At 41.4% G+C, this 24,968-nt stretch overlaps 2 protein-coding genes across 12 annotated transcripts in view; both read left to right on the forward strand.

The window, feature by feature from the left end:
- Positions 1–1,148, forward strand: part of LOC108717620 (EH domain-binding protein 1) — a 160,779-nt gene extending 159,631 nt beyond the window's left edge. For all 8 annotated transcript variants that reach the window (XM_041564169.1, XM_041564171.1, XM_018264831.2 and 5 more), the window contains one exon: positions 213–1,148. In XM_041564169.1, coding sequence (XP_041420103.1) covers positions 213–303 — 91 coding nt within the window. In that variant the 3' untranslated portion in view covers positions 304–1,148. The remainder of the gene's footprint in view (positions 1–212) is intronic.
- Positions 1,149–2,697: 1,549 nt separating this feature from the next.
- Positions 2,698–18,792, forward strand: otx1.S (orthodenticle homeobox 1 S homeolog). 4 transcript variants are annotated; one of them, XM_018264835.2, is made up of 4 exons: positions 2,698–3,084; positions 9,542–9,759; positions 13,362–13,513; positions 16,108–18,792. In XM_018264835.2, exons 2-4 carry the CDS (start codon positions 9,663–9,665, stop codon positions 16,840–16,842), a joined length of 984 nt encoding a protein of 327 aa, XP_018120324.1. In that variant the 5' UTR covers positions 2,698–3,084; positions 9,542–9,662; the 3' UTR covers positions 16,843–18,792. The 4 variants fall into 4 exon arrangements, with proteins under 4 accessions (XP_018120324.1, XP_018120322.1, XP_018120323.1 ...); XM_018264833.2 differs by lacking the exon at positions 2,698–3,084 and adding an exon at positions 7,548–7,694; XM_018264834.1 differs by lacking the exon at positions 2,698–3,084 and adding an exon at positions 7,701–8,099.
- The last annotated feature ends 6,176 nt before the right edge of the window (positions 18,793–24,968 follow it).

A 24,968-nucleotide genomic window follows, 5' to 3' on the forward strand; every position in this document is an offset into this window, starting at 1 on the left:
AGATGACCTTCCCCTAGTTCTGAATTTTTTGGATAACAGGTTTCCAGGTAATGGATCCCATACCTGTATAATAGTGATGGCAATTGACAGACAGTGGAGCGGTGTGGGGGCACAATATTCTCGTGTATATATAATTTACATGTCGAGGCCACTAATGTTATATTTAGTGAGACAATGTGATGTGGAGCTAATTGTCTATTACAACGTTGCAGAGCTGAAGAGGAGGATGAACACTTAGAGAGAACCCTGGAGCAAAACAAAGGCAAAATGACTAAGAAGGAGGAGAAATGTTCCCTCCAGTGATCGCTGTCTCCGGGCAGATTCCAGAATCTTTTTACTCAGCCGCTTCCCAAAACTGACACAAGAACTTTCTTTTCCAAAGACGCCAGTCAGATGCACAAGGAATGTTCTGATCCAGCGATATCACTTCTGTCTTATTCATTCTTCTGCTTTATTCTAATTGAGCAGCATTTGTGGCCCAATTCAATGTTTGGCGCCGCAGTCGTATTCATGGGATCCAGTCCCTTATGGTTCCTGTTCGCTGCTGACTGGGGACATTGGAGGAGTCTCACCCCCCAAACTGCTTCCCAAATCTTCTTTCCCATGGGGCCTGTGTAGCCAGAGACTTTAGTGGAGAGAATGTGCAGCAGATATTTATATTTCAGCTTCACGATGTGCAACGGATCTTTATACAGAAGATCAGCTAAAGCATTTTGTACTAAGGCCAATGAGAGATACATCCAGTGCTTTATTCCCAACTAGTCGCTCTTGTATCAGAGAGGAATTGTATGAAGACTGTGTCCCCTTTACTTCATCCTTGTCCCCCTGTCTCCTCATTGACTGATCACTGAGCGTTGCTTCTCTACAGGCTCTGGCCACAACACTTTACATCCGTTTACATGTCTCGCTCTGAGGCTTCATCGTTTGTGGGAGAAAATATTTATTTCATGCTTTTAACTATAACAGAACCTAGATATTAGCCAATGATACTCCATTAATATTTATTTCTGCAAAACCAATTGCTGTTTGTCTCATGCCACCACATGTGGGTATTTACTGCCCACTGCCTGGCAAATCCATATGTTCTGTCTATTTATTACAGTTCTGTCATATACAGTTTTCAATAAACACAAATCTTTCTTATAGTACATTCCTGTCTGTGTTCCTACTCACTGTCAGTTCTCACTACAGACATGTTTAGATGGGCTTATGTTTTGTGTATTCTAAATAGATAGAGACGGAGAGATGAGAGAGACATGAGAGATACTATATATATATATATAAATAGAGATGACGGCTCGAGTCTAAGAGCCGAAACGTTGAATAAACCCATTTTTTTCTTCACAAAAGACCTATGAGTGCGGATTTCTTTGCTCTATAGATTTTGATAGATGTTCCAGCACCTCGGCATTTCCATTGTTTTCTGAGTGCGCCTATCCAGTAGTTTGTTTATAAATAGAGATAGATAGATGATAGATAGATAGATAGATAGATAGATAGATAGATAGATAGATAGATAGATAGATAGATAGATAGATAGATAGATAGATAGATAGATAGAGATAGATGATAGAGAGAGAGAGAGAGATAGAGAGAGATGATACATAGATAGAGAGAGAGATAGAGAGAGAGATAGATAGAGAGAGAGAGAGAGAGAGAGAGAGAGAGAGAGAGATAGACAGATGATAGATAGATAGATAGATAGATAGATAGATAGATAGATAGATAGATAGATAGATAGATAGATAGATAGATAGAGAGATATAGAATGGATGGATATAGATGAATAGATAGATGAGAGATAAAGATAGACAGGAGAGAGATATAGGTGGGTGGATAGATGGGGAGAGACAGACAGAGTTAGACTGGAGCATTGGGGTCCCAGTGGGGCTTTACTATAAAGGGTCCTCCTGGCAGTCACTGGGACCCCCCCAAACCCCGGCCTGTGGCAGTTGATGACTGTGAGTAGATGTGAGACCCCCGCGGTGTCGCTGTACAACTCCTGTTGTGTGTTGCCTGTAGGGGGAGGACACAGAGTGTAAGTCGAGAGTATTTATTTTAGTGATGCACCAAACGAATTCACTTCTGTATTTAACCAACGTTGTGACTTTCAGCAGAATTTGGATTTGGCTCAATCTCTGACTGAACTGAATCCAAATTAAAGAACAAACATGTGACTTTTCCTGAGACAAAGAAGGAAATACAACAGTGTAATTGTGACATCACTTTCACTAGTGACGCAACAAACTGTCAGTCCTTGTAACTTGGGCCCAAAAACTCCCCATTCACAACACAAATCCCTTTCCTTTATGTCTCAGACCTTGTGAATGTCACAAGTTGTTACAGTGAATGAGAGAGCGAGGGGTTTCCAGTCTGAGTCTACAGAGACAAGAGCTTTAGTTCTACAGCCGAGCAACTGTCACTCCTGACTGGAACTTTATTATTAGTAACAACAACATCACAGAGTGACAGCGCGGAAGGACACGGTCACTGAGAGCTTTATTTCCCGCTAATATTTCTCATGATTTGTGCCGCTCCGCCGGTGGATCAGATCGAGGCTGTGATGCTGATGCGGAAGTGATTGGTGTCTCGGGACAGACGAGGGGAGGAGCCTCACACGCACATTCCTGGAGCACCTGGGCCGCTGCTTCTTACTCAGTCTGTGCCGCTGATGTCACTGAATCGTCACTTCCGGCTCAGCCTGTTCCACTGTGCGCCGCAGAGAGGGGGGAGGGGAAGTTAATATTCAGGCCGATTATGAGATATGTTGTCTTTCCTCCCCTCATAGTGACACACACTCGGCTTCATGAGATCCGAGGAGACAGTCGGACGTGTGAGAAAGAGACATCGGACAAGACTCAATCAGGGGCCACAAATGGGACTAAGTGTTACCTGTAACTTTCTTACTGCTTTCAATCTAAAACTCCCAAACGTGACTGTCCCTTTATTAGTCAGCACTTTCCCTTGTCTGTATCAGTGATCCCCAACCAGTAGCTCGTGAGGAACATGTTGCTCCCCAACCCCTTGGATGTTGCTCCCAGTGGCCTCAAAGCAGGAGATTATTTTTGAATTCCAGACTTGGAGGTAAGTTTTATTGTATAAAAACCAGTTGTACTGCCAAACTGAGCCTCAATGTAGGTTGACAATCCACATAGGGGCTACAAATGGCCAATCACAGCCCTTATTTGGCACCCCAAGAACATTTTTCATGCTTGTGTTGCTCCCCAACTTCTTTTACTTCTGAATGTTGCTCACGGGTTCAAAAGGTTGGGGATCCCTGTACTAGACTATCCATAGGTCATTGCTGAAAGGTTACTATTGGCAAGTGCACCTGTGCATAACTGAGCTCTACAGCATCAAGTACCTGACTAAATTGGGGAATTTGTGCCCTAAATGAAATGTTTTCTGATCAGACCACTAGAGGTGTTGTTGTTGCTTTTCCTTTCCTTTGTATAAACACTATATAGTAAGCTACATGCTTTACACCAGTGATCCCCAACCAGTAGCTCGTGAGTAACATGTTCCTCCCCAACCCCTTGGATGTTGCTCCCAGTGGCCTCAAAGCAGGAGATTATTTTTGAATTCCAGGCTTGGAGACAAGTTTTGTTGTATAAAAACTAATTATAATGCCAAGTAGAGTCTCCTATAGGCTGTCAGTCCACATAGGGGCTCCCAAATGGCCAATCACAGCCCTTATTTGGCACCCAAGGGACTTTTCATGTTTGTGTTGCTCCCCAACTCTTTTTACATTTGAATGTGGCTCATGGGTAATAAAGATGGGGGACCCCTGGACTATAACATATTTGTGACAAACTGATAAAAGTTTTTCCTACAAAGCCACAAACCCAACTCCTCTCTCCCATATTTGTTTGACTCTGTCTGAGTCTCAGGAAAGGGAATAATCACAACATGAAGTAAAAACAAAGGAATCTGAGCAGAAGAAACAATGAACACAAAGTGGACACAAAATCTAAATGTCCCAGTGTAGGAGAGAAAGTCCCTGGAGAAACTGATATTTGTATAATGGGAATCCCCTGCACCTCTCCCTCCTGGGTCCAACTCCCTGCTGCCTCCCCACTCCCAGCGACAGAATCACAGCACAAACTGCTCCTTTACCTCTGTCTGTCTCTCTCTCTGCTGGAGCTCATCTCTGTCTCTCTCTCTCTACTGCAGCTCATCTCTCTTTCTCTTTCTGCTGGAGCTCAGCTCTCTCTCTGTGTCTCTCTACTGGAGCTCATCTCTCTGCTGGAGCTCAGCTCTCTCTCTCTCTCTCTCTCTCTCTCTCTCTGCTGGAGCTCATCTCTCTCTCTCTCTCTCTGTGTCTCTCTCTGCTGGAGCTCATCTCTGTCTCTCTCTCTCTACTGGAGCTCATCTCTCTTTCTCTTTCTGCTGGAGCTCAGCTCTCTCTCTGTGTCTCTCTACTGGAGCTCATCTCTCTGCTGGAGCTCAGCTCTCTCTCTCTCTCTCTCTCTCTCTCTCTCTGCTGGAGCTCATCTCTCTCTCTCTCTCTCTCTCTGCTGCAGTTCAACTCTCTCCTGGAGCTCAGCTCTGTCTCTCTGCTGGAGCTCATCTCTCTGTCTCTCTCTCTCTCTCTCTCTCTCTCTGCTGGAGCTCAGCTGTCTCTCTGTCTCTCTCTCTCTGTGACACAGACACAAGTATGTTTGGCATAAATCGCCCCAACCAACCAACCAAGGACAAAAGCAAAAGAAAGTCGTGGGCTCTGCCCCTTCAATTAGGAAAGTTTATGCGGATGATCCGCTTGATCCCAGAGAGAAGAAAGAAGAGGCCGGGGCACTGGGGGCGGAGCTGCAGATGTTTAGGGGTCGCTCATTTGACTCTACTGGATCATCATTATCCTCGTGTCTCAGACAAATAGCGAATCCATTGAATCTCTGCGCTGAGAACATTCGGCACCAACACAATTTGCTGGAGATGAATCAGGAGACTGAGCAGAGATCTGAGTACAGACACGTGTCCCTCTTTTTCTCCTGCGATTAATCTCCAGCCCTTGTGCATCAACTAAACCGCCGCCGCCGCCACCAGTCCCGCGACAAATCGCACTAATCCTCGCGCTAAACTTCTGCTCTTCTCCCCACTGCTCCCCCTCCCCCCACTCTCGTTTTTAAACTCCCCTGATCCGAGGTTTGTGGGTTGAGACAATAAGAAAATCCGCCTGCGATTTGGGATTAGACAAAATACTTTTATTACAAAAGGTTTTTCTGCCACTTGATACCGAATCACTTGTAGAGAATCAGATCAGCGACAGATCCCACTGCCACTATTCTTCTCTCATTCTCCTCTACATTTATATTTATTTATTTATACTTATTCTTCTACTTGTAAGAAACTCATATATAGATTCCTTGTATTACAGGCACCTGTGTATCCAACGTTTCGGCCACTGCAGGGCCTTTATCAAGAATGATTTCTATTTCTACAACAAACACAACGACTGTATCTGTATGTCTGGGACTAATACTGTAACACAAGGGCAACACACAAATCTCTCTCTTTACATTTTCATTTACAATTAGAAATAAATAGTCACATATTCGTTTTGGAAGTGGCAAACTGTAACAATACCTGAGAAATGGAATCATTCCGACCTGATCTGGAGTCAAGGGGCCTTTCTTATAAGTATAGTCACAGTATAAGAGTATAAAAGTTTAATAGTATTAGAGTGTAAGAGTATAGGAGTATTAGAATATAAGAGTATAAAAAGTGTAAGAGTATTAGAGTATAAGGGAGTATAAGAGAATAAAAGTTTAATAGTATTAGAGTATAAGAGTATAAAAGTGTAAGAGTATAGGAGTATTAGAGTATAAGGGAGTATAAATAGTATAAGAGTATAAAATGTAAGAGTATAAGGGAGTATAAGAGTATAACAGTTTAATAGTATTAGAGTATGAGTATAAAAGTGTAAGAGTATAAGAGAGTATAAAAGTGTAATAGTATTAGAGTATAAGAGTATAAAAGTGTAAGAGTATAAGAGTAAAGGGGATAAGAATAATAGAGTATAATAGGGGCAATATAAAAAGCTCCTAATAATAGAGATGATGACTTTGGGGAGCTTGAGAAACACCCCCTCCCTGTATTACCCAATGTAGATTAAAATGATCCCCCCTGACCCAATTCACACAAAATAATCACATTCCTTCTGAGTCGGTGACTCGCTCTGAACATTTATTCACATTCTGCTCATTCAGCCGAACCAACATGTGACTTTTTTTAATTATATTTTAGGCGCAAATTAAGTGTCTTTAACCCTTTGTGTGTCAGTCCCTGGGGTAATGTTTCCTCTGGGTAACTCTAGTTTTATTATTATTATTGTTGTTTTTATTATTATATTATGGGTAAGAAGCATTTGGAGTTTTTGTTTTTTTCTCTGTGGAAAATGAAAGGTTGGGCCCCAAACTCTAAACACTAATCCTAAATGTGGGGCTTGAGCTGCCAAATTACAACTAGAACTTCCCCAAATGACCCCCCAATATTCATTCCTGTTTCTTTTGCCGCCTGGAAACGAATTTTGCACGAAATGAAACTCAGTGTCATTTTCTGGGAATTTGTCGAAGCAAAATAAAAGCAACACAATTTGTAACAATTAACAACAGAGGAGACGAATCTACTTTATTTGTTTCCAAATTAAATCACTTTATTAAGAAAATCTCAATTTGTAGAGAATGCAAATTACTAAATGTGATCGAACATAATTAAACAAGTCATTCTGCGGTTATATCGTACGATCCAGTTAGTGTGGGCATTGCAATATTTTGTGTAGGAATAATTGAATAGTTTCCATGTATCTTATGATTTGGAAAAAGAACAACATGTTGCACTTATCTCTGAGAAAATAATAATAATAACAATAATAACAACAGCAACAATAATAATAATAAAAATAATTACAATAATAATAAAAAATAATAATAACAATAATAATAATAACAACAGCAACAATAATACTAATAAAAATAATAATAATAATAACAGCCACAATCATCATTTATTTATATAGCGCTGTCAAGATACGCAGTGCAACAATAATAACAATAAAATAATAATAATAACAATAATAATAACGATAACAATAATAATAAAAATAATAATAATGATAACAATAATAACAATCATAATAATAACAATAAAAAATAATAACAATAAAAATAATAACAATAATAATAACGCAGCAAATCGGGAAATCCTCAATAAATGGAATGTAGAATAAAATAAATAATTTTCCATATCTCGCCATGAAACTTGCTCTTTGGTCGGCGACCCCGCACTGCCAGGGACACAGGGAAAGTTTGAGCATGACATGATCCTGTTATTATTATTGTTATTATTAGGATTATTATAAGGGAGGAGAGTGAGGCCTGTAGTAGTAGTTGCAGTTTCTGTGAGTAAATGAGTAAGAAAGTCTCATCCCCGGCGTGTCACGATGTCAATTAAAGTCACTTCTCTTCTCTGGAGCCCGGGCTTGTTCTCCGCAAAGCGAAATGGGCGTGAGTAAGGAAACTCTTTGTCCGCCTCCTTATTGGCCAAGACCTGTGTCGGTCTTTCAAGCCGCAGCGCCGGATTGGCTATCCCGTTCGTTTACGTAGCCGCCCACGGGCCAGTGGAGGGAGATGAATCCTCATTAGTTCTCATTTGTAATCAGCTAAAGGGCCGGCGCGACACTGCGACTCTTCCGACAGGTAAATCCCTGGATTTCTCCCGAATTCTCTGAGGCCCAACTCCCTCCCGTTGCTCTTGCCCAGGAGAAGTCTCAGCTCTTTACTCTTTGACCTTCGGCCGCACAAATTCACTTCGTTTGGGAGCGATTCAGAGAACTAACTGCCGCCACTTCATGTCGCACTGCAACTCACAGCAACTGGGCAGCCGGGAGTTGTAGAGCCGGGAGTTGTGCAGCCGGGAGTTGTAGAGCCGGGAGTTGTGCAGCCGGGAGTTGTCCAGCCGGGAGTTGTCCAGCCGGGAGTTATGCAGTCGGGAATTATGCAGCCGGGAGTTGTGCAGCCGGGAGTTGCAGAGCCGGGAGTTGCAGAGCCGGGAGTTGTAGATGTATAATGAGTAGAGAAAAGGCAAATCGGTGCTGTGACCTCGTGAGTGAAAGTGCAAGTGGTGTGACAGCTCCCACTCTTTCCTTTGTCTCAACTCTCTGGGGCTGAGGCCTCAATCTTCTTCCCCCGTCCCCTGAATTATGTGACTGACCCTCTCCGACCCCTCTCCGACCCTTCCCTTCTCACTGCAAAGAGTTTGTTTTGTGTCTCTCCTCCTGCCCCGGATTATACAACTGCCCCTCAGCTCTGACACAATTTATCCCTATATGGGCCCGACCCCGACCCGACCCTGCTGCGGCCACCACTGAAACTCCCTGCAACTGCAACTCCCTGCAACTGCAACTCCCTGTAACTCCCTGCAACTGCAACTCCCTGCTGCCCCAGAGCTCTGGCCTCCACCTGCTCCTCCTGCACCTCCATAGACAGCAGCAGTCTGTGCAGTCGGCGCAAAGCGGCGCAATGTAGAAGTGTCGGTGCCACTGAATTTGTCTAAACTCTCGTGTGACTTTGTGATTGTTTCTAACAGATCCCAACTAATGTGTCACTTTTATTCCTAATTTTAATGTCTGTTTCTATGTGAGTGTCTGTTATACATTATATATAATATATAATTACTAATAACACTATCTGTACTGACCCCATGAGCTTCCTCTCTAATTCTCCCCCAGTAAAATTCTCCCCCAGCAAATTATATTAATGACTTATTTGTACCGGATCTCCACTAATTAGCGCTCACTGGAGCGGCCTCGGCTGAAAGAAACTCCATTAGTCTCAATAGGACCATCTGCAAAAAAATAAAATATATTAGGCCGCATTAAATCTCATACGATTGCGCTACTGTATAACGAGTCGCTGCGATCAGTTTGTCAGCTCTTGTCTCCTGCGATTGTGCAGAATCCCAATAAAACTGCGCACACTTTGCACTTGTATCTCTCGCTCTTACCCGCTGGGATAATCATTGTCATTTATTATCATTATTTATTATAATTATTTATCATTTATTATAATTTTTGTTCATTTATTATTATAACTCATCACTTCGCTTTTGGGTTTCTCTTCTGGAGTCTAAGAACCCCTTTTAAATTGTGCGACTGTGTTTTTAATATGTCACTTTTTGCGAAATATATAAAACTGACAGTTAGAGGTGAATATGTCTGAGTCCAGACTCTCCCCAAATTTACACTGATCCCTTATGAGCTCCGCGTCTCCCCGAGGGATTCTCCTCTTGTCCCTCAGCAAATCTGCGATTTATTCGTTTGTTACAGAAAAAGCGCAATTTCCACTTTCACTTGCGACACTGGGAATAAATGAAAGATCTCCATTTGTGCAATAAGTGTGTGAATAGAATGTGTTTAGCGAGAGAGAGAAGGGAACAGGGGGATATTTAGTGACTTATTATTGTTCCTATATTTGTATCGACTCCCGTGTGAATTAATGAATTAAACAGAAAGGGTTTCATTTGTCTCCTGTTGTTGTTGCGGCAGATCCCGGCGGAGTCTCCAGTTCGGGAAAAGAAGGAGAAAAGTCCATTGTGTCTCCAGCCGGGGGGATTAGGAAGGATTTACCTTTGTGGATAATTTGGGGGGTTTCTGTCCAGCCTCGATCATGATGTCATACCTCAAACAGCCCCCCTATAGTATCAATGGATTGGGGCTCACGAGACCTGCTATGGACTTGCTGCACCCGCCGGTGGGATACCCAGGTGAGCCCCCAAATATCAGCACAGAACATGGAACTGACCTCACGTAATGTTCCCCTTGTGATCTTTTATATATTTCATTGTTTCCCACTGTATCTTGTCTCTTTCATACAAACTCCGTGTATTTCTTACAGGCTGTGACTTGTCTATTTAATACACATTATTATTTCACCTATTGTCTTTATGGAATATGGTAAATAAGACTTGCACATATTTACTAGCACTTCTTTCTACTTATTAATTCATATTCTGCTCTGTCCCTGCAGAGGGGGTTTGGGCAATGGAAGTCGGGGGCTGCAGGAATTGCTCCACTTTAGGATTGTAGAATTAATGTGCTATTTATCAAGAAAGAGACCCCACCTTGTACTTGTGATATTTATAAAGACTTTCAGAATTTAAAGTTAAAAGTGTCTTGGTATATTTTTTTTTTCGTTAAGTACAAACGAATTAAAAAAAAAAAATTGTTACTGGTCCTTTATTGCGCCGGCGCTAATTAAAAGCAGCAGAATCAGAGTCATTTAATTTTGTCTAAAGCTTTGGCTTGGAGGCGACTGTGAGGGGATGACAAGTCAATGGTAGATTCCCTTATTCACTAACAAATACTAATATTTTATTCAGTAACAAATACTAATATTTTATTCAGTAACAAATACTAATATTTTAATCACTGACAAATACTAATATTTTATTCACTAACAAATACTAATATTTTAATCACTAACAAATACTAATATCTTATTCACTAACAAATACTAATATTTTATTCACTAACAAATACTAATATTTTATTCACTAACAAATACTAATATTTTATTCACTAACAAACACTAATATTTTATTCACTAACAAACACTAATATTTTATTCACTAACAAATAGTAATATTATCCTGTTGGTCACTGCGGAGGCAGAGTTAATTAATTGCAATGATTTAAAGAATAAAGTAGCCAAATTTAGTCCAATTTTCTATATCCCAATAGGATATTTCTAATCACTAAGATGTTAGAATGAAGGCTATACAGCTTTGATTCTAATATCCCAGTGATTAGAAATAAAGTGCAGTACAATCCAATTAATGATATTAATAACAAATTAAAACATTTTATTGAAGGGTAGAATATTAATAAAGTGCCGGTTAAAGTGTAAAAAAAACGAATTGTCATTTGGATAAAAAGATTAAAGTGCAGAGCAATAAATATCAATCGACCAATGGATTAATAGTGAAGCAGATCAGTTAATTCGATGTAAAGAGCAATAACTTATTAGGATGTGCCCATTAAATAGGAACAATGATTTAACCAGTGTCCTTAAATTCATAGAGATGTGATTGTGCGACTGAATCTGCCCAAACTCATAAATGTTCTGCCCTTTACCCACATACACTGCGCCGGCGCTAAACTTGCGCTACATTCTCTATTAAACACAAATATTCCCAATAGATTCCACCCAAAGCGCAAATTCTCTCCCCTCTGTTATATTTATTTCTAGTCATTAGCGCTCCCTGTCTGTTGGGTTTTTATTCAAAACTTTGCACAAATTTATGGCAATAAAATAGTAAATAACAATTATTTTTCTGGGTCAATAGGGGGACCTCGTATTTATGTTTAGCACCCAGAGAATTGGGGGGTGGGGGTGGTACTAACAACAGATTTACAAAGACTTATTGAAATACAGTTAATACAATGAGACATATAAATACAGTGACTTTATATAATTGTATGACTGGAATAAATTGGGGAGTGTGAGACTAATTGCTGGGAAATCTTTTTAGCCCCCCTATACTGCCTCTCACATCGCCTCTAGTTATTTAGTTTTAGTAGATCTTTAAAAAGGAATTCCTTATGGGGAAAAAACACAAATCCAATATTCGTTCAGAAAAACAAAGTTTTAACCAAAAAGTCATTTGCAGCTGTAACTGAAATCCGTTTTCTTTCTGCACCGCTGCTTCTGACTGTTGAAACAATGTAGCACAAGTCTTGGCTGTTTCTTCACAGGTGCGTTTTATTCGGAAAAAAACATTTTGTTTGAAATGTCAGAATAGAGATCGTCACTTTATTCTATTGTAATTATTTACAAATGGTTTTAATAAGAAATTCCGAATGATTTTAAGGGATGTTGGAAAGTTGTTGTAGAATTACACCTTTTTCCCTAATTAAAATAAATGCTATTTTGGGATTTACATCTTTTACCTATTACATCGTGTGTGTGTTTGTGTGTAAATATAAAGACAAAACCAACAATCCCTTTATTCTCCCCCTCTAGTCTGGACCTGAGGGGATGAAACAGGCGCAGTAATGTAATAGACACAAGAAATAATACAACGCATTTACACTAATGTTACACACACTATAATAAGTTACACACACTACAATATGTTACACACTGGCTGTTGTTACAGGACACACGGGAATATTATAATATATTTATAAGTTTGGTTAGTGTCGTCTATAAATTGCTGCTCATTCAATAGTTGGGGTACAAGTGTACAGAGGGGGTGCAAAATGTACAGAGGGGGTGCAAGTGTAGAGAGGGGGGTGCAAGTGTAGAGAGTGGGGGGGGGCAAGGTTATAGAGTGGGGGGCAAGTATAGAGGAGGGGGTGCAAGTGTAGAGAGGGGGGTGCAAGTGTAGAGAGTGGGGGGGGGCAAGGTTATAGAGTGGGGGCAAGTATAGAGGAGGGGGGGTGCGTGTAGAGAGGGGAGTACAAGTGTAGAGAGGGGGTGCAAGTATAGAGAGGGGGATGCAAGTGTATAGAGGGGGGTGCAAGTGTAGAGAGGGGGGTGCAAGTGTAGAGAGTGGGGGGCAAGGTTATAGAGTGGGGGGCAAGTATAGAGGAGGGGGGTGCAAGTATAGAGGGGGGTACAAGTGTAGAGAGGGGGGTGCAAGTATAGAGAGGGGGATGCAAGTGTATAGAGGGGGGTACAAGTGTAGAGAGGGGGTGCAAGTGTAGAGAGTGGGGGGCAAGGTTATAGAGTGGGGGGCAAGTATAGAGGAGGGGGGTGCAAGTATAGAGAGGGGGATGCAAGTGTATAGAGGGGGGTACAAGTGTAGAGAGGGGGTGCAATGTAGAGAGTGGGGGGCAAGGTTATAGAGGAGGGGGTGCAAGTATAGAGAGGGGGATGCAAGTGTATAGAGGGGGTACAAGTGTAGAGAGTGGGTGCAAGTGTAGAGAGTGGGGGGCAAGGTTATAGAGTGGGGGAAAGTATAGAGAGGGAGTGCAAATACAGAGAGGGGGGTGCAAGTGTATAGAGGGGGTGCAAGTGTAGAGAGTGGGGGCAAGGTTATAGAGTGGGGGCAAGTATAGAGGAGGGGGTGCAAGTGTAGATGGGGGGGCAAGGTTATAGAGTGGGGGGCAAGTATAGAGGAGGGGGTGCAAGTGTAGAGAGGGGGGGCAAGGTTATAGAGTGGGGGGCAAGGAGTTGGATGGTTAGCGCTGGCAGGACAAGTAGGAGGGCAGTGCAGAACTATAAACCCCCCAGTAATATTTCAGTGTGGCTCAGTCTGTCTCAGGGGCCCAAGTAATGAGTTAATGATGATGATAAAGATGATGACAGGGGCAGATAAGTGTCTATAGCAGATAATTGAGTGACTGTCAGTTTTCCCCGCAGTGACCCCGCGGAAGCAGCGCAGAGAGCGCACCACGTTCACCCGTTCGCAGCTGGATGTGCTGGAGACTCTGTTCGCCAAGACCCGTTACCCGGACATTTTCATGCGGGAAGAAGTGGCCCTAAAGATCAACCTGCCGGAGTCCCGAGTACAGGTAAGAACCCCCGGCCTCATGACAAGTCTCTGCTCTCCCTTCCACTTACGCGCCTTTTCTTCTGCTCAGCCCCCGCGCAACTTAAGCCCGTGTAGTTATTGCGCTTCATTTAGCACCAGCGCTTAGAGTGACTTGTGTCTGACTCAGGGGCGCTAGACCAGTGCGCTCTCATTACTGACAACATACACCCCAATAATCCGGCCACTAGGGGTGCCTTTACATTTAGCCATGAAGGAGCATTCAATTATTCAATGAGCATGCGCACTTCCAAATTAAAGGGGAACTCCACAAAAACATAACTTAAGCTTTTTGAAAAGTAAACATAATTTCAAGCAACTTTGCAATATACATCAATAAAAAAATATACAGACTTTTTCATGATTTTTAATGGTTTCTAAGCCCAGCCCCCTGCTCTCCTGCTGAGCTGTCTGACTACTTTGCTGAGCTGTCTGACTACTGTTACTTTGTATCATCTGTCCTCAGCCGGCATCCTCCAAACCCCACAATTCCCTGCACACGTGATTTCAATAAGGAACATGCCAGTGCAATGCATTGTGGGTAATGTAGTTCCTGCATGCTGTCTGTAAGTACAATGTGTAACATCAGTGTTTAGTCCCTCCTTCCCTGCCAGGATTTCAAATGATGCAGAAAGAGAAGAACTATTAAAGGACCAGTAACATAAAACATTTTTTTTTTTTTTTTTTTTAAAAATTTGTTTGTACTTAACGAAAGAAAAACACCAAGACACTTTAACTTTAAATTTGCAAAGTCTTTATTAAGAATAACTTGGTGTTTCTCTGCTTGCGCTCCTCTTCAGAAATGGCAACAGGGCGACGATCCATCGTGCGGCGCTCGATTTCTCCTCCCTGCCTTCTATAGGAGATAGCCAGGGGGAGGAATCGAGCGCTGCATGATGGATCTTCGCTGTTTCTGAAGAGGAGCACAAGCGGAGAATCGGTAAGTTATTCTTAATAAAGACTCTGCAGATTTAAAGTTAAAGGGGAAGGAAACCTAGTCGGCGCAAACCCCCCACCCCCCCTCCTCCCCCCTGGCCTACAGTGCATGGTTGCTAGGGGAATTTGGACTCTAACAACCAGATGGCTGAAATTGCAAACTGCTGAGCTGCTGAATAAAAAGCTAAATAAGTCAAAAACCACAAATAATAAAAAATGAAAACCAATTACAAATTGTCTCAGAATATCACTCTCTACATCATACTAACAGTTAATTTAAAGGGGAACAGCCCCTTTAAACATGCTAATGCATCCGTTGCTTTACCAAGGTGGTTGCTGCCCTAAAATATTCATGGTGCTCCCTTGGGATTAGGCTCAGCTAATGAAGAGCAATGTTGCCTTTAATATTATGCCTTAAAACCTGGGAAAAGGCTCCCCCTGCTGCCCTTATAGTTGTGGCCCCCAAACGAGTCCTGCACTGTAGGGAGATCCATGGCCAGTGCTTGAGGTCTGTGGGATCAAACCATTTTACTATAGGATTTGGGGGTGTTCTCCTGCTGCATCGTGTGGGCGGCTCTAGGCATTGCTGAGCGCTGTGTGACTTTCTCTTTTTATTGGATTTTGCAATAGAGCAAGTTGACTGACAGCATGTGAATATACAGTATATATATATATATATGTGCAGTTCTGTGTGTGTATAACATTGAGAATTGTACATGAAGTGAGTCAGTCGTGCAGGTTATTGTGTGTCCTACTGATGTCGCTGGATTACTGAGCTGTTTCTTTGCTGCGTCTGGTTTGTTACTGGCAGTTTTATTAGCAGAGATCGAGGAACAAACATTACCTGACGTGTTTAGCTGCCGGCAACTGTCACTTCAGTCAGTTTTTCACTCTTTCCCGCCTGAATCAGGGGGCGGAGCCACACTCTGTAGTTACCTCAGTGTTTGTGCAAAAAGCGACTTCATTCCATTTTGGGCGAATATCTGATGTTTCTCTCGCCATTTTCTGTTTTAAAACTTTATTTAGGGGCTTGCTGGTATTTTGTGCAGTATCGTTACATCGGACTAACCCACAAATTTGATTTTGGTATTTGGCTTTAATGTTCTGTCAGATTATGTCCCCCCCGGCTGAGATCACCTGATGTCCTGTGTCATGTGACGTGTGTAGGGATATATAAATTATATTCAGTGTTGTGTTTGTTATTCGCTGTCTCTCTGAGGTCCCCTGGGGAATTCATGTGAGTGAGGCTGATATTTGTTACTCAATGGCGTCTCTCCCCAAATCAATTCCACCGGCCTTTTCACTTGAGTCACTTTGCTCCGACCCAGAGCCCCTCCCCCATGTACAATGTGTAGTGACGTGTCATATAATATTCCCACACACGGACATTCCCCTATTTCTTCTCAAGCACCGCCCACTCTTCTTTCCCTCTCATGATGTAGTGGGAGTACATAAATGTGACGCAATACAGGAGTGTGTGACGCAATACAGGAGTGTGTGACGCAATACAGAAGTGTGTGACGCAATAGAGGAGTGTGTGACGCAATACAGGAGTGTGTGACGCAATAATGAGCGGTGTGGTAGGACCGGGCAGCCACCACAAAGTGCAGGTCTCGGTCTAATGTTTGGCCCTTGTTGCAGGTTTGGTTTAAGAACAGACGAGCCAAGTGTCGGCAGCAGCAGCAGAGCAGTAACAACAGTAACAGCGGGTCCGGGGGGAAGAGCCGAGTGGGTAAGAAGAAGTGCAGTCCCACCAGGGAGAGTTCCGGCTCAGAGAGCAGCGGGCAGTTCACTCCCCCCACGGTGTCCGGCTCTTCATCCTCTTCTTCCAGTTCCAACTCATCAGGGAATCCCAGTCAGACGTCAGCCTCGCTGAATATCACAAGCTCCGCCATCTGGAGCCCCACCTCCATCTCTCCTGGCACCGCCCCTGGCTCTGGGCCTGACCCCCTGGGAGCAGGAAGTGGCTCGTGCATGCAACGCTCAGGCTCCTCCTCTGCAGCCTCTAATTACCCTGTGTCCTACAGTCAGGCCGCCGGCTACACCCAGGGATACCCCGCCCCTTCTTCCTCCTACTTCACTGGAGTGGATTGTAGCTCTTACCTGACCCCTATTCACTCCCACCCTCACCAGCTCAGCCCCATCACCCCTTCCTCCATGTCTGGTCCCCACAATCATCATCATCATCACCTGAGCCAGACCTCCAACCTTCATCATCATCACCAGTCCTACACCAGCTCCGCCTTTAACTCCTCCTCCTCTGACCGTCTGGACTATAAGGACCAATCCACTCCCTCCTCCTGGAAACTCAACTTTAATTCCACCGACTGCCTCGACTACAAAGATCAGGCCTCATGGAGGTTCCAGGTCTTGTGATTCGAAATTCAACCAGAGACCATTTCTGCCTGTGATTCTCATAAATATCTATAAATATATCAATAAAGTCTACAGCTGGAGTGAAGGACTTCAGTGAACCATTATATATATATTATGGGCTGGACTTATATACACAATATATCAATCAACTGAGTCTATACAAAGAAACGTCCCAAACACTTGTCTTCTCCTCCATATTTGTGCTTTTTATTTATTCACAATCTGGACCTTGGGATTTGGACAAAGTCTGCCTTTAATTTGCTCTAACTATAGCCCTGGGCTCTGCCCGCTGGTGGAATCTAATTTTTTAACCCCAAGTCTCTTTCCATTGTTTAAATGTGCTATGGGCATCTTTGTTGTGCCCCAGCCTGCTCAGTGTATGGAGACCTCTGTGTATGGAGACCTCTGTGTATGGAGACCTCTGTGTATGGAGACCTTTGTTTATAGAGCCCTCTGTGTATGGAGCCCTCTGTGTATAGAGACCTCTGTGTATGGAGACCTCTGTGTATGGAGACCTCTGTGTATGGAGACCTCTGTGTATGGAGACCTCTGTGTATAGAGCCCTCTGTTTATAGAGCCCTGTGTGTATGGAGACCTCTGTGTATGGAGCCCTCTGTGTATGGAGACCTCTGTGTATTGAGCCCTCTGTGTTTGGAGACCTCTGTGTATGGAGCCCTCTGTGTTTGGAGACCTCTGTGTATGGAGCCCTCTGTGTATGGAGCCCTCTGTGTATGGAGACCTCTGTGTTCGGAGACCTCTGTGTATGGAGCCCTCTGTGTATAGAGACCTCTGTGTATGGAGCCCTCTGTGTATAGAGACCTCTGTGTATGGAGACCTCTGTGTTCGGAGACCTCTGTGTATAGAGACCTCTGTGTATGGAGCCCTCTGTGTATAGAGACCTCTGTGTATGGAGACCTCTGTGTATGGAGACCTCTGTGTTTGGAGACCTCTGTGTATGGAGCCCTCTGTGTATGGAGACCTCTGTGTATGGAGACCTCTGTGTATGGAGACCTCTGTGTATAGAGCCCTCTGTTTATAGAGCCCTGTGTGTATGGAGACCTCTGTGTATGGAGCCCTCTGTGTATGGAGACCTCTGTGTATTGAGCCCTCTGTGTTTGGAGACCTCTGTGTATGGAGCCCTCTGTGTATGGAGACCTCTGTGTATGGAGCCCTCTGTGTATGGAGCCCTCTGTGTATGGAGCCCTCTGTGTTCGGAGACCTCTGTGTATGGAGCCCTCTGTGTATGGAGCCCTCTGTGTATGGAGCCCTCTGTGTATGGAGCCCTCTGTGTATGGAGACCTCTGGGTTTAAGGACCTCTGTGTATAGAGACACCTGTGTATGGAGCCCTCTGTGTATAGAGACCTCTGTGTATAGAGCCCAGTATATATATATATAATGTAGGACTGATTTAGCTTTTCGCTGCCCAGAGCAGCTGGAATATGTACATATTATTTAGGTCCGTTTCTAGGACCCTTTATTTTTAGTTTATATTATTGGTTTAATTTCCCGACCATAAATAAACCCCTTTACTGGAGACCAAACCTCTTGCATAATTACATGTTGTTATGACGTAATCCCCCCTCTATTTATTAAGTACAAAGTCTGGGAGAAAGGAAAGAAAAAAGATTGACGTTTGAAGCTCGCACTGTTTTATTGCAGTTGTAGAGGCCACACGTGTCTGTCACTGGGAAGTCGCACGATTGTTTGTTTTAAAGGGACACTGCTCACTATATGGAACGTCACTTTTCTTTCATTGCCAATTAGCGGCCCCACTAGCGCTGCTTTTTCTTACATTCTGTCCAGGCAGCACTTTTGTATTTGTCTCACTGAGAAATTTGGCTCTTTGTCCCTGTAAAGGTGAGAAAAAAAAAATTTCTGTTTGTAAATTTGACGATCCACAAGTCATTTCTACATACCCCCCCCTTTCAAATAAAAATCAAACGAATGGACGTGAGTTGTTTTGGTGTCGCTTTATTGTTAGTTGTGAATGTAAAAGTCTTTGTGTGTTAAGGGCGCTGGGTCCTCAAGGTTGTCCAGCTGTTCTCAAGAAAATCTGTCAGTCACTGGCTGTAACTACATGATCAGTGGGCTAATAATGTGCCCAGATAGTGGCCCAGAGGCCACACAGGCATTTACCAACATTGTATCTCCAGTGCCAGGGAAATGTCGCAACAACAAGGCCAGGAATTCTGGGGGAATTTTCATATAAATCAACTGGATATTGATAAAACTATAAATAAATAAAAAACCAAAACTTCCATTTTCACCAAACGTTCATTCACCTTTCAGTAACAATACCATTCCCAAATGAATCAAAGCGCAGATTCAGTCGGCCGAGGACAGAATTATAAAATATATTGCATTTCTTTTTTCATGTTATCGCTGGACGATTATCTTGCAATTTTTACATTTCAAATTTTGTATAAATATTGTATAATATGTTTGGTGTAATAATAAAAAAAGGGGGGAGGTTCCTTTAAAAGCCACAATTTTTCATTAAAGGGGAACTTGAAAATGTAATATAAGCTTCATTATACTGAAATAAGAAACTTTCTAAATACAATCAATTAAATATTCTGCATTGTTTCTGAAATAATCAAGTTTATCTTCACTATTCCTCTCTCAGCATCTGTTTCTCTTCATTCTCTCTTCATGCAGCAGTTGGGTGTCAGATATTCACTGACAGTTACATCCAATATATCTTATAGGGGGGCTCCTTTTGCCTAGAAGATGTATTAGAGGTCACTCTATTAAACTCACCAGACATCATGTCTCTCTACATGCAGAATTTGTGCAAAAGGCAGTTATTTTGTTACATTTTGTTTGTACTGGAATCAGTTATTTGAGTGAGCTCTAATTCATGTTAGGAAAGGAGCCTCCCTATAAGATATATTGGATCATTCATCGGACACATCTACACAAAATGTAACAAAATAACTGCCTTTTGCACAAATTCTGCATGTAGAGAGACATGATGTCTGGTGAGTTTAATAGAGTGACCTCTAATACATCTTCTAGGCAAAAGGAGCCCCCCTATAAGATATATTGGATGTAACTGTCAGTGAATATCTGACACCCAACTGCTGCATGAAGAGAGAATGAAGAGAAACAGATGCTGAGAGAGGAATAGTGAAGATAAACTTGATTATTTCAGAAACAATACAGAATATTTAATTGATTGTATTTAGAAAGTTTTTTATTTCAGTATGATGAAGCTTATATTACATTTTCATTTCCGCAATAGTTCCCCTTTATTCACCGACACTTGTACTTATAAAAGGAAATAACACAAAAAATATATATAAAAAAGATTCAAATCTCACACAATCCATTCAATGGGGTTTATCTGAGAGATTTGCAAACAGATTGGAGCTCATAAAATTTCCTAAAGTTCAATAAAAGAGCTGCAAGAGTTTTTATGGAGCGATTTATTTGTGGGCAGGGTGACAAATAATCCCAGATCAGCAAATGCCAACAGGTCCCGGCAAATCGTCGGTAATGATTATTCGTGCGACCAGATGATAATAAACTTACTAATAAAACGAAATAAAGTGTTAGGGATGGTGAGGGTTGTTATAATTTACAGCACAAACGATGCCAGTGTGTGACACAAGGGCTTAACTGCTCAATATAAAATGTACAACAATTATTTGTTACAGTTGAAGGCAAATAGAATGTTGTTCCATTAGACTTTGTTCTGCTCTAATTGTAGGAGCTTAGATCAGCTGATATTCTATATAGTAATTAATTAAGCTTCTATATCTGCGCCTCTTTATAATTCACTTTGTGTCATTCAGTTTTGCATAATTATTGCCTATAATCTATGTTTGTGTATATACATTATATAGTGAATAAAGTAGCCCCTCTTGTAAAATACAAGGATATTATAAGTTACCGAGGAGTTTCATGACCATATAAAAGTACGAGGCCGAAGGCCGAGTTATACAGGTCATGGAACTCCGAGGTAACTTCTAATATCCTCATATTTTACAACTGGGGGTACTTTATTTATTATAATACACAAGTTTCAGTGAGTCATGTGACAGAAATGACATCAGAACTCACCGTTTATAACTGATGACATCAGAACTCACCATTTATAAGGATATAATTTACAGGATATTCATGGCTTTTGTGTATTATATAAATATATATATATATATATATATATATATATATATATATATATATATATATATATATATATATATATATATATATATATATATATATATATAAATATAGTCCAGTCCAAAATGGTAGTTAAATGCCCAGGTGCCAATAATTGATTTATATCATTATAGTATATAGAGCCACACTGGCACTTTGTAATAAAGTAAAATTAAAGTCCCAGTGTGCATCTATATACTATAATTATTTATATATATATATGAGTGACAAATACATTTCTAGAAAACAAACAGAATCAATTGACAAGCAAGCAATAAAAAAAAGGTTTAACCTTTCCTGTTCGTTAAATAAATCAATTTAATCATTTTAAAAAAAGTCCTTAGATTTGTTAAAGCTGCCCATAGATGTAAAGATTTTTAAAAGATCTTTTCTTTATCGTGAGACCACGATTATCTCGAAACTACCGTTTAAATGTACGATTAACGAAAAAGACCATTTCAGGAGATATTGCCAGTTAAAATGAGGGGAGCTGCCTGCTTGGCCCTACAAATATAGATACATTGCACTGGGACCGATAGAATTTCTTAACCTGGCTGGTCGATTTTCTGACAGATGTCGGCCGAAAAATCGTAAGATGTACGATCGTTTGATTCCCACTGACGTGCACTGAATTGCACTGAAATCGATCGTTCACCAACGAAAAATCTTTGCGTCTATGAATTTAAACTTAAATCCAAAGCTAAACATTCCAGAGATTGTCCGCACCTCAATTCATTTAAATAAAATAAAAGCTGATGCAGAATAAAATTTTTTATTTAATTACTTGAAAAATGAATAATGTTCTCAGCACAGAAAGTGTCAGTTCTTTACCATTACTCTGTGTAGGCAGAGATAACAAAAACAGATTTGTTGTTTCGTAAACAAATTTACCATAATATGATTTGTAAGCGTTTTAATCGCGTGCGACTTAGCGTCCAGACGCTACAATGTATCCGTTTCCAGGGAAGTCAAAGCTCAGGCCCCTGTGGAACTGAAGCACAAGCAGCGCTGAGTTGGTGTTTGAATTGCCCTGTCTGTGACTATAGAATCCATTTATTTTACAGTAGGGGCAACACTATTCCCTATATAATAAACAAGTTTTTATAGGCCAGTCCTCTCTAGGGAAACTGCAGCAATAAATTTGCCTTTCCTGTGGACATCCTTTAATCTGAATGGAAAACACTATTAGGCAAATTCACTAAGATTCGTAGTTGCGCCAGGCGTAACTTCGCCGCACTTCGCCAGGCGTAGTTTCGCCAGCGCTCCGCAAATTCACTAAAATCCGAAGTTGCGCTCAGGGGTAGCGTAAGATTGCGAAGTTGCGCTAGCGTTGATTCGCTAAGCGAAGTCACGCTAGCGATGGTTAATTTGCATACGGCGCCAAATTCAAACATGAAACCTTCAAAACATCAACTAACATTTTGTTTTTGCCCTACACATGTGCCCACTGTATAGGTAAGTTGCCATGAGTCAGGAAATGTAGGGGGGAAGGAGGGGAGCCCCAAAAAAAATTTAGATCTTTTTCAGCCTATCACCCATAATGTAGAAAACACGCCAGCGTTTTTTGGGACTTAGAAAAAATTTGAACTTTTTTTGAAGCAATCCCTATCTACTCTATTGCGCTTCGCCTGGTCTGAGGTGGCGAAGGAAGTCTAGCGTAAAAGGTAGCGTTCAGTACACTGCGTAGTTACGTCCGTAGCGAAACTTCACCTGGCGTAAGGGTGCGAAGTAACACTAGCGAATTTACGCCAGCGTTCGTTAGTGAATTTGCGAAGTAACGAAAATGCCCAACACTAGCGAATTGACGCTAGCGTTCGGCGCTTCGGCGCTTAGTGAATTTGCCCCTATGAGACATATTATTATTATTATTATTATTATTAATAACACATTTATAAAGCACCAACAGCTCTGCACAATAAATGGGTTTGTACATCAAACATACACATGACAAAAAAATAACAACAGATCCAAGAGGTAACCATGGCCCTGCCCAAAAACAATAGTGGCAAACATAAGAAATGTTAGGGACACATCCACCCATTGCAGTAAAACGTGCCCAAAACCTCCCCAAATGCCACCTGTTTGCAAAAAACACTTTAAAGGGATGGTTCACCTTTAGTTTAACTTTTTCTATGTTATGAAATGGCCAATTCTAAGCAACTTTTAATTTTTTTTATTTTTAATTTTTTATTGTTTTTTTTTAATTATTTGCCTTTTTCTTCTGACCCTTTCAGCTTTCAGTTGGGGGTCACTGACCCCATAAAAAAAAAACAAATGTTCTGTAAAGCTACTTATTATAACTTTTTATTAAGGCCCTTATTAATGGCCCTCTCCAATTCATATTCCAGTCTCTTATTCAAACCAATGGATGATTACTAGTGTGACCAAGCCACTGGGTCTGACTGCAGATAAAGTCTGTGCCGCATGTTTCTGTCCGTCACCCTTCTCTGTGACTGGGGAATCGGGGTGCACTGGGTGAGCTACATACTGTACATGTGCCTAGAAATTAGCAGTTTTCTAAAGGTTATGAACCACAATACTGACGATGAACACCAGGATGTCTTACTAAGTCATATAATCGTTTAGTGCAGGGATATTAGTATCACTATCACACACTACAGTCAGTCTGTCCGATGCTGAATGTTATAAGAACAGAATAAAAGGAAAATATAGATGTTACACATACCTCCCAACTGTCCCTTTTTTGGAGGGACAGTCCCTCTTTTGACAGCTCAACCTGCAGTCCCTCATTTGTAATGGAAAGGCCCTCTTTTCTCTGCACTGAACAGCCAGAAACAGAAACAAAGTTTCTAACTTAATTGGCTTTTGGCAGAGAGCTCAGAACAGCTAACAGGTGCAAATAAGATACTTTTGTAACCATTTAGAGATAAGAAAATAAGTAATTGTAACAGTTTAGAGAAGGAGAAATATTTTCAATCTTTCATAACCTGCCACATTTTGTAAAATGAACATGGTAATTAGGGGGTGTGGCCAAAAAATGGGCATGGTCAAAAAATGGTTGCCGCGCTACGTGCAAAAAACATTTTTTGTCCCTCTTTTTACTTCCAAAATGTTGGGAGGTATGGACAGACTCCTGACGTCATAAATTATGACTGAAATTAGGATACACAGTAGATAACAGATAAGTACTACTATAGTTATATAAACAAGCTGCTGTGTAGCCATGGGGGCAGCCATTCAAGCACAGGATACACAGTAGATAACAGATAAGTACTACTATAGTTTATATAAACAAGCTGCTGTGTAGCCACGGGGGCAGCCATTCAAAGCAGAAAAAGGAGAAGCGGCACAGGATACACAGCAGATAACAGATAAGTACTATTATAGTTTATATAAACACTGAATATATAGTATATATAGAATATATAGTTTATATAGCTCACTGAATTGCATGATAAATGTTTGAAGATGCCAGAACAGGATTTGTGAAACTTGAGACGCTCTACATATACCAGAGAACCAAGATGACTTTGAGACAAACACTTCATTACTTACAGTCAGCAGGACTTTTCAAAAAGCAGCATGTGAAGTTACAAAATAATAAATTATACAAAAGTTGTACCGTTTGAACAGACAATTTTATGCATCTCGGGAAAGAACTTTCAACTTTTAAGACATGGGAAAGGTGGGGTAATGTTCAAGGATTACAAAAAAAAATTATTATGAAACAGTTTATATATACAGTCATATGAAAAAGGTTTGGGAACCCCTCTCAGCCTGCATAATAATTTACTCCAGTTTCAACAAAAAAGATAACTTTTTAGTGAAGCAGTATCCAGTTGTATGGAATTAAATCAATGTGAAAAACTGGCTGTGCAAAAATGTGGGTACCCTTGTCATTTTGCTAATTTGAATGCACGTAACTGCTCAATACTGATTACTGGCAACACCAAATTGGTTGGATTAGCTGGTTAAGCCTTGAACTTCATAGGCA

This window comes from Xenopus laevis, chromosome 5S (assembly GCF_017654675.1).
Source record: "Xenopus laevis strain J_2021 chromosome 5S, Xenopus_laevis_v10.1, whole genome shotgun sequence".
Classification (NCBI taxonomy): Eukaryota; Metazoa; Chordata; class Amphibia; order Anura; family Pipidae; genus Xenopus; species Xenopus laevis.

Coding starts and splice junctions, on each gene's coding strand:
- otx1.S (XM_041564173.1), top strand. CDS start 9,700: ATGGATTGGGGCTCACGAGACCTGCTATGGACTTGCTGCACCCGCCGG. Junction 9,803..13,361: donor GAACATGGAACTGACCTCAC/GTAATGTTCCCC, acceptor TTTTCCCCGCAG/TGACCCCGCGGAAGCAGCGC. Junction 13,514..16,107: donor TGCCGGAGTCCCGAGTACAG/GTAAGAACCCCC, acceptor CCCTTGTTGCAG/GTTTGGTTTAAGAACAGACG.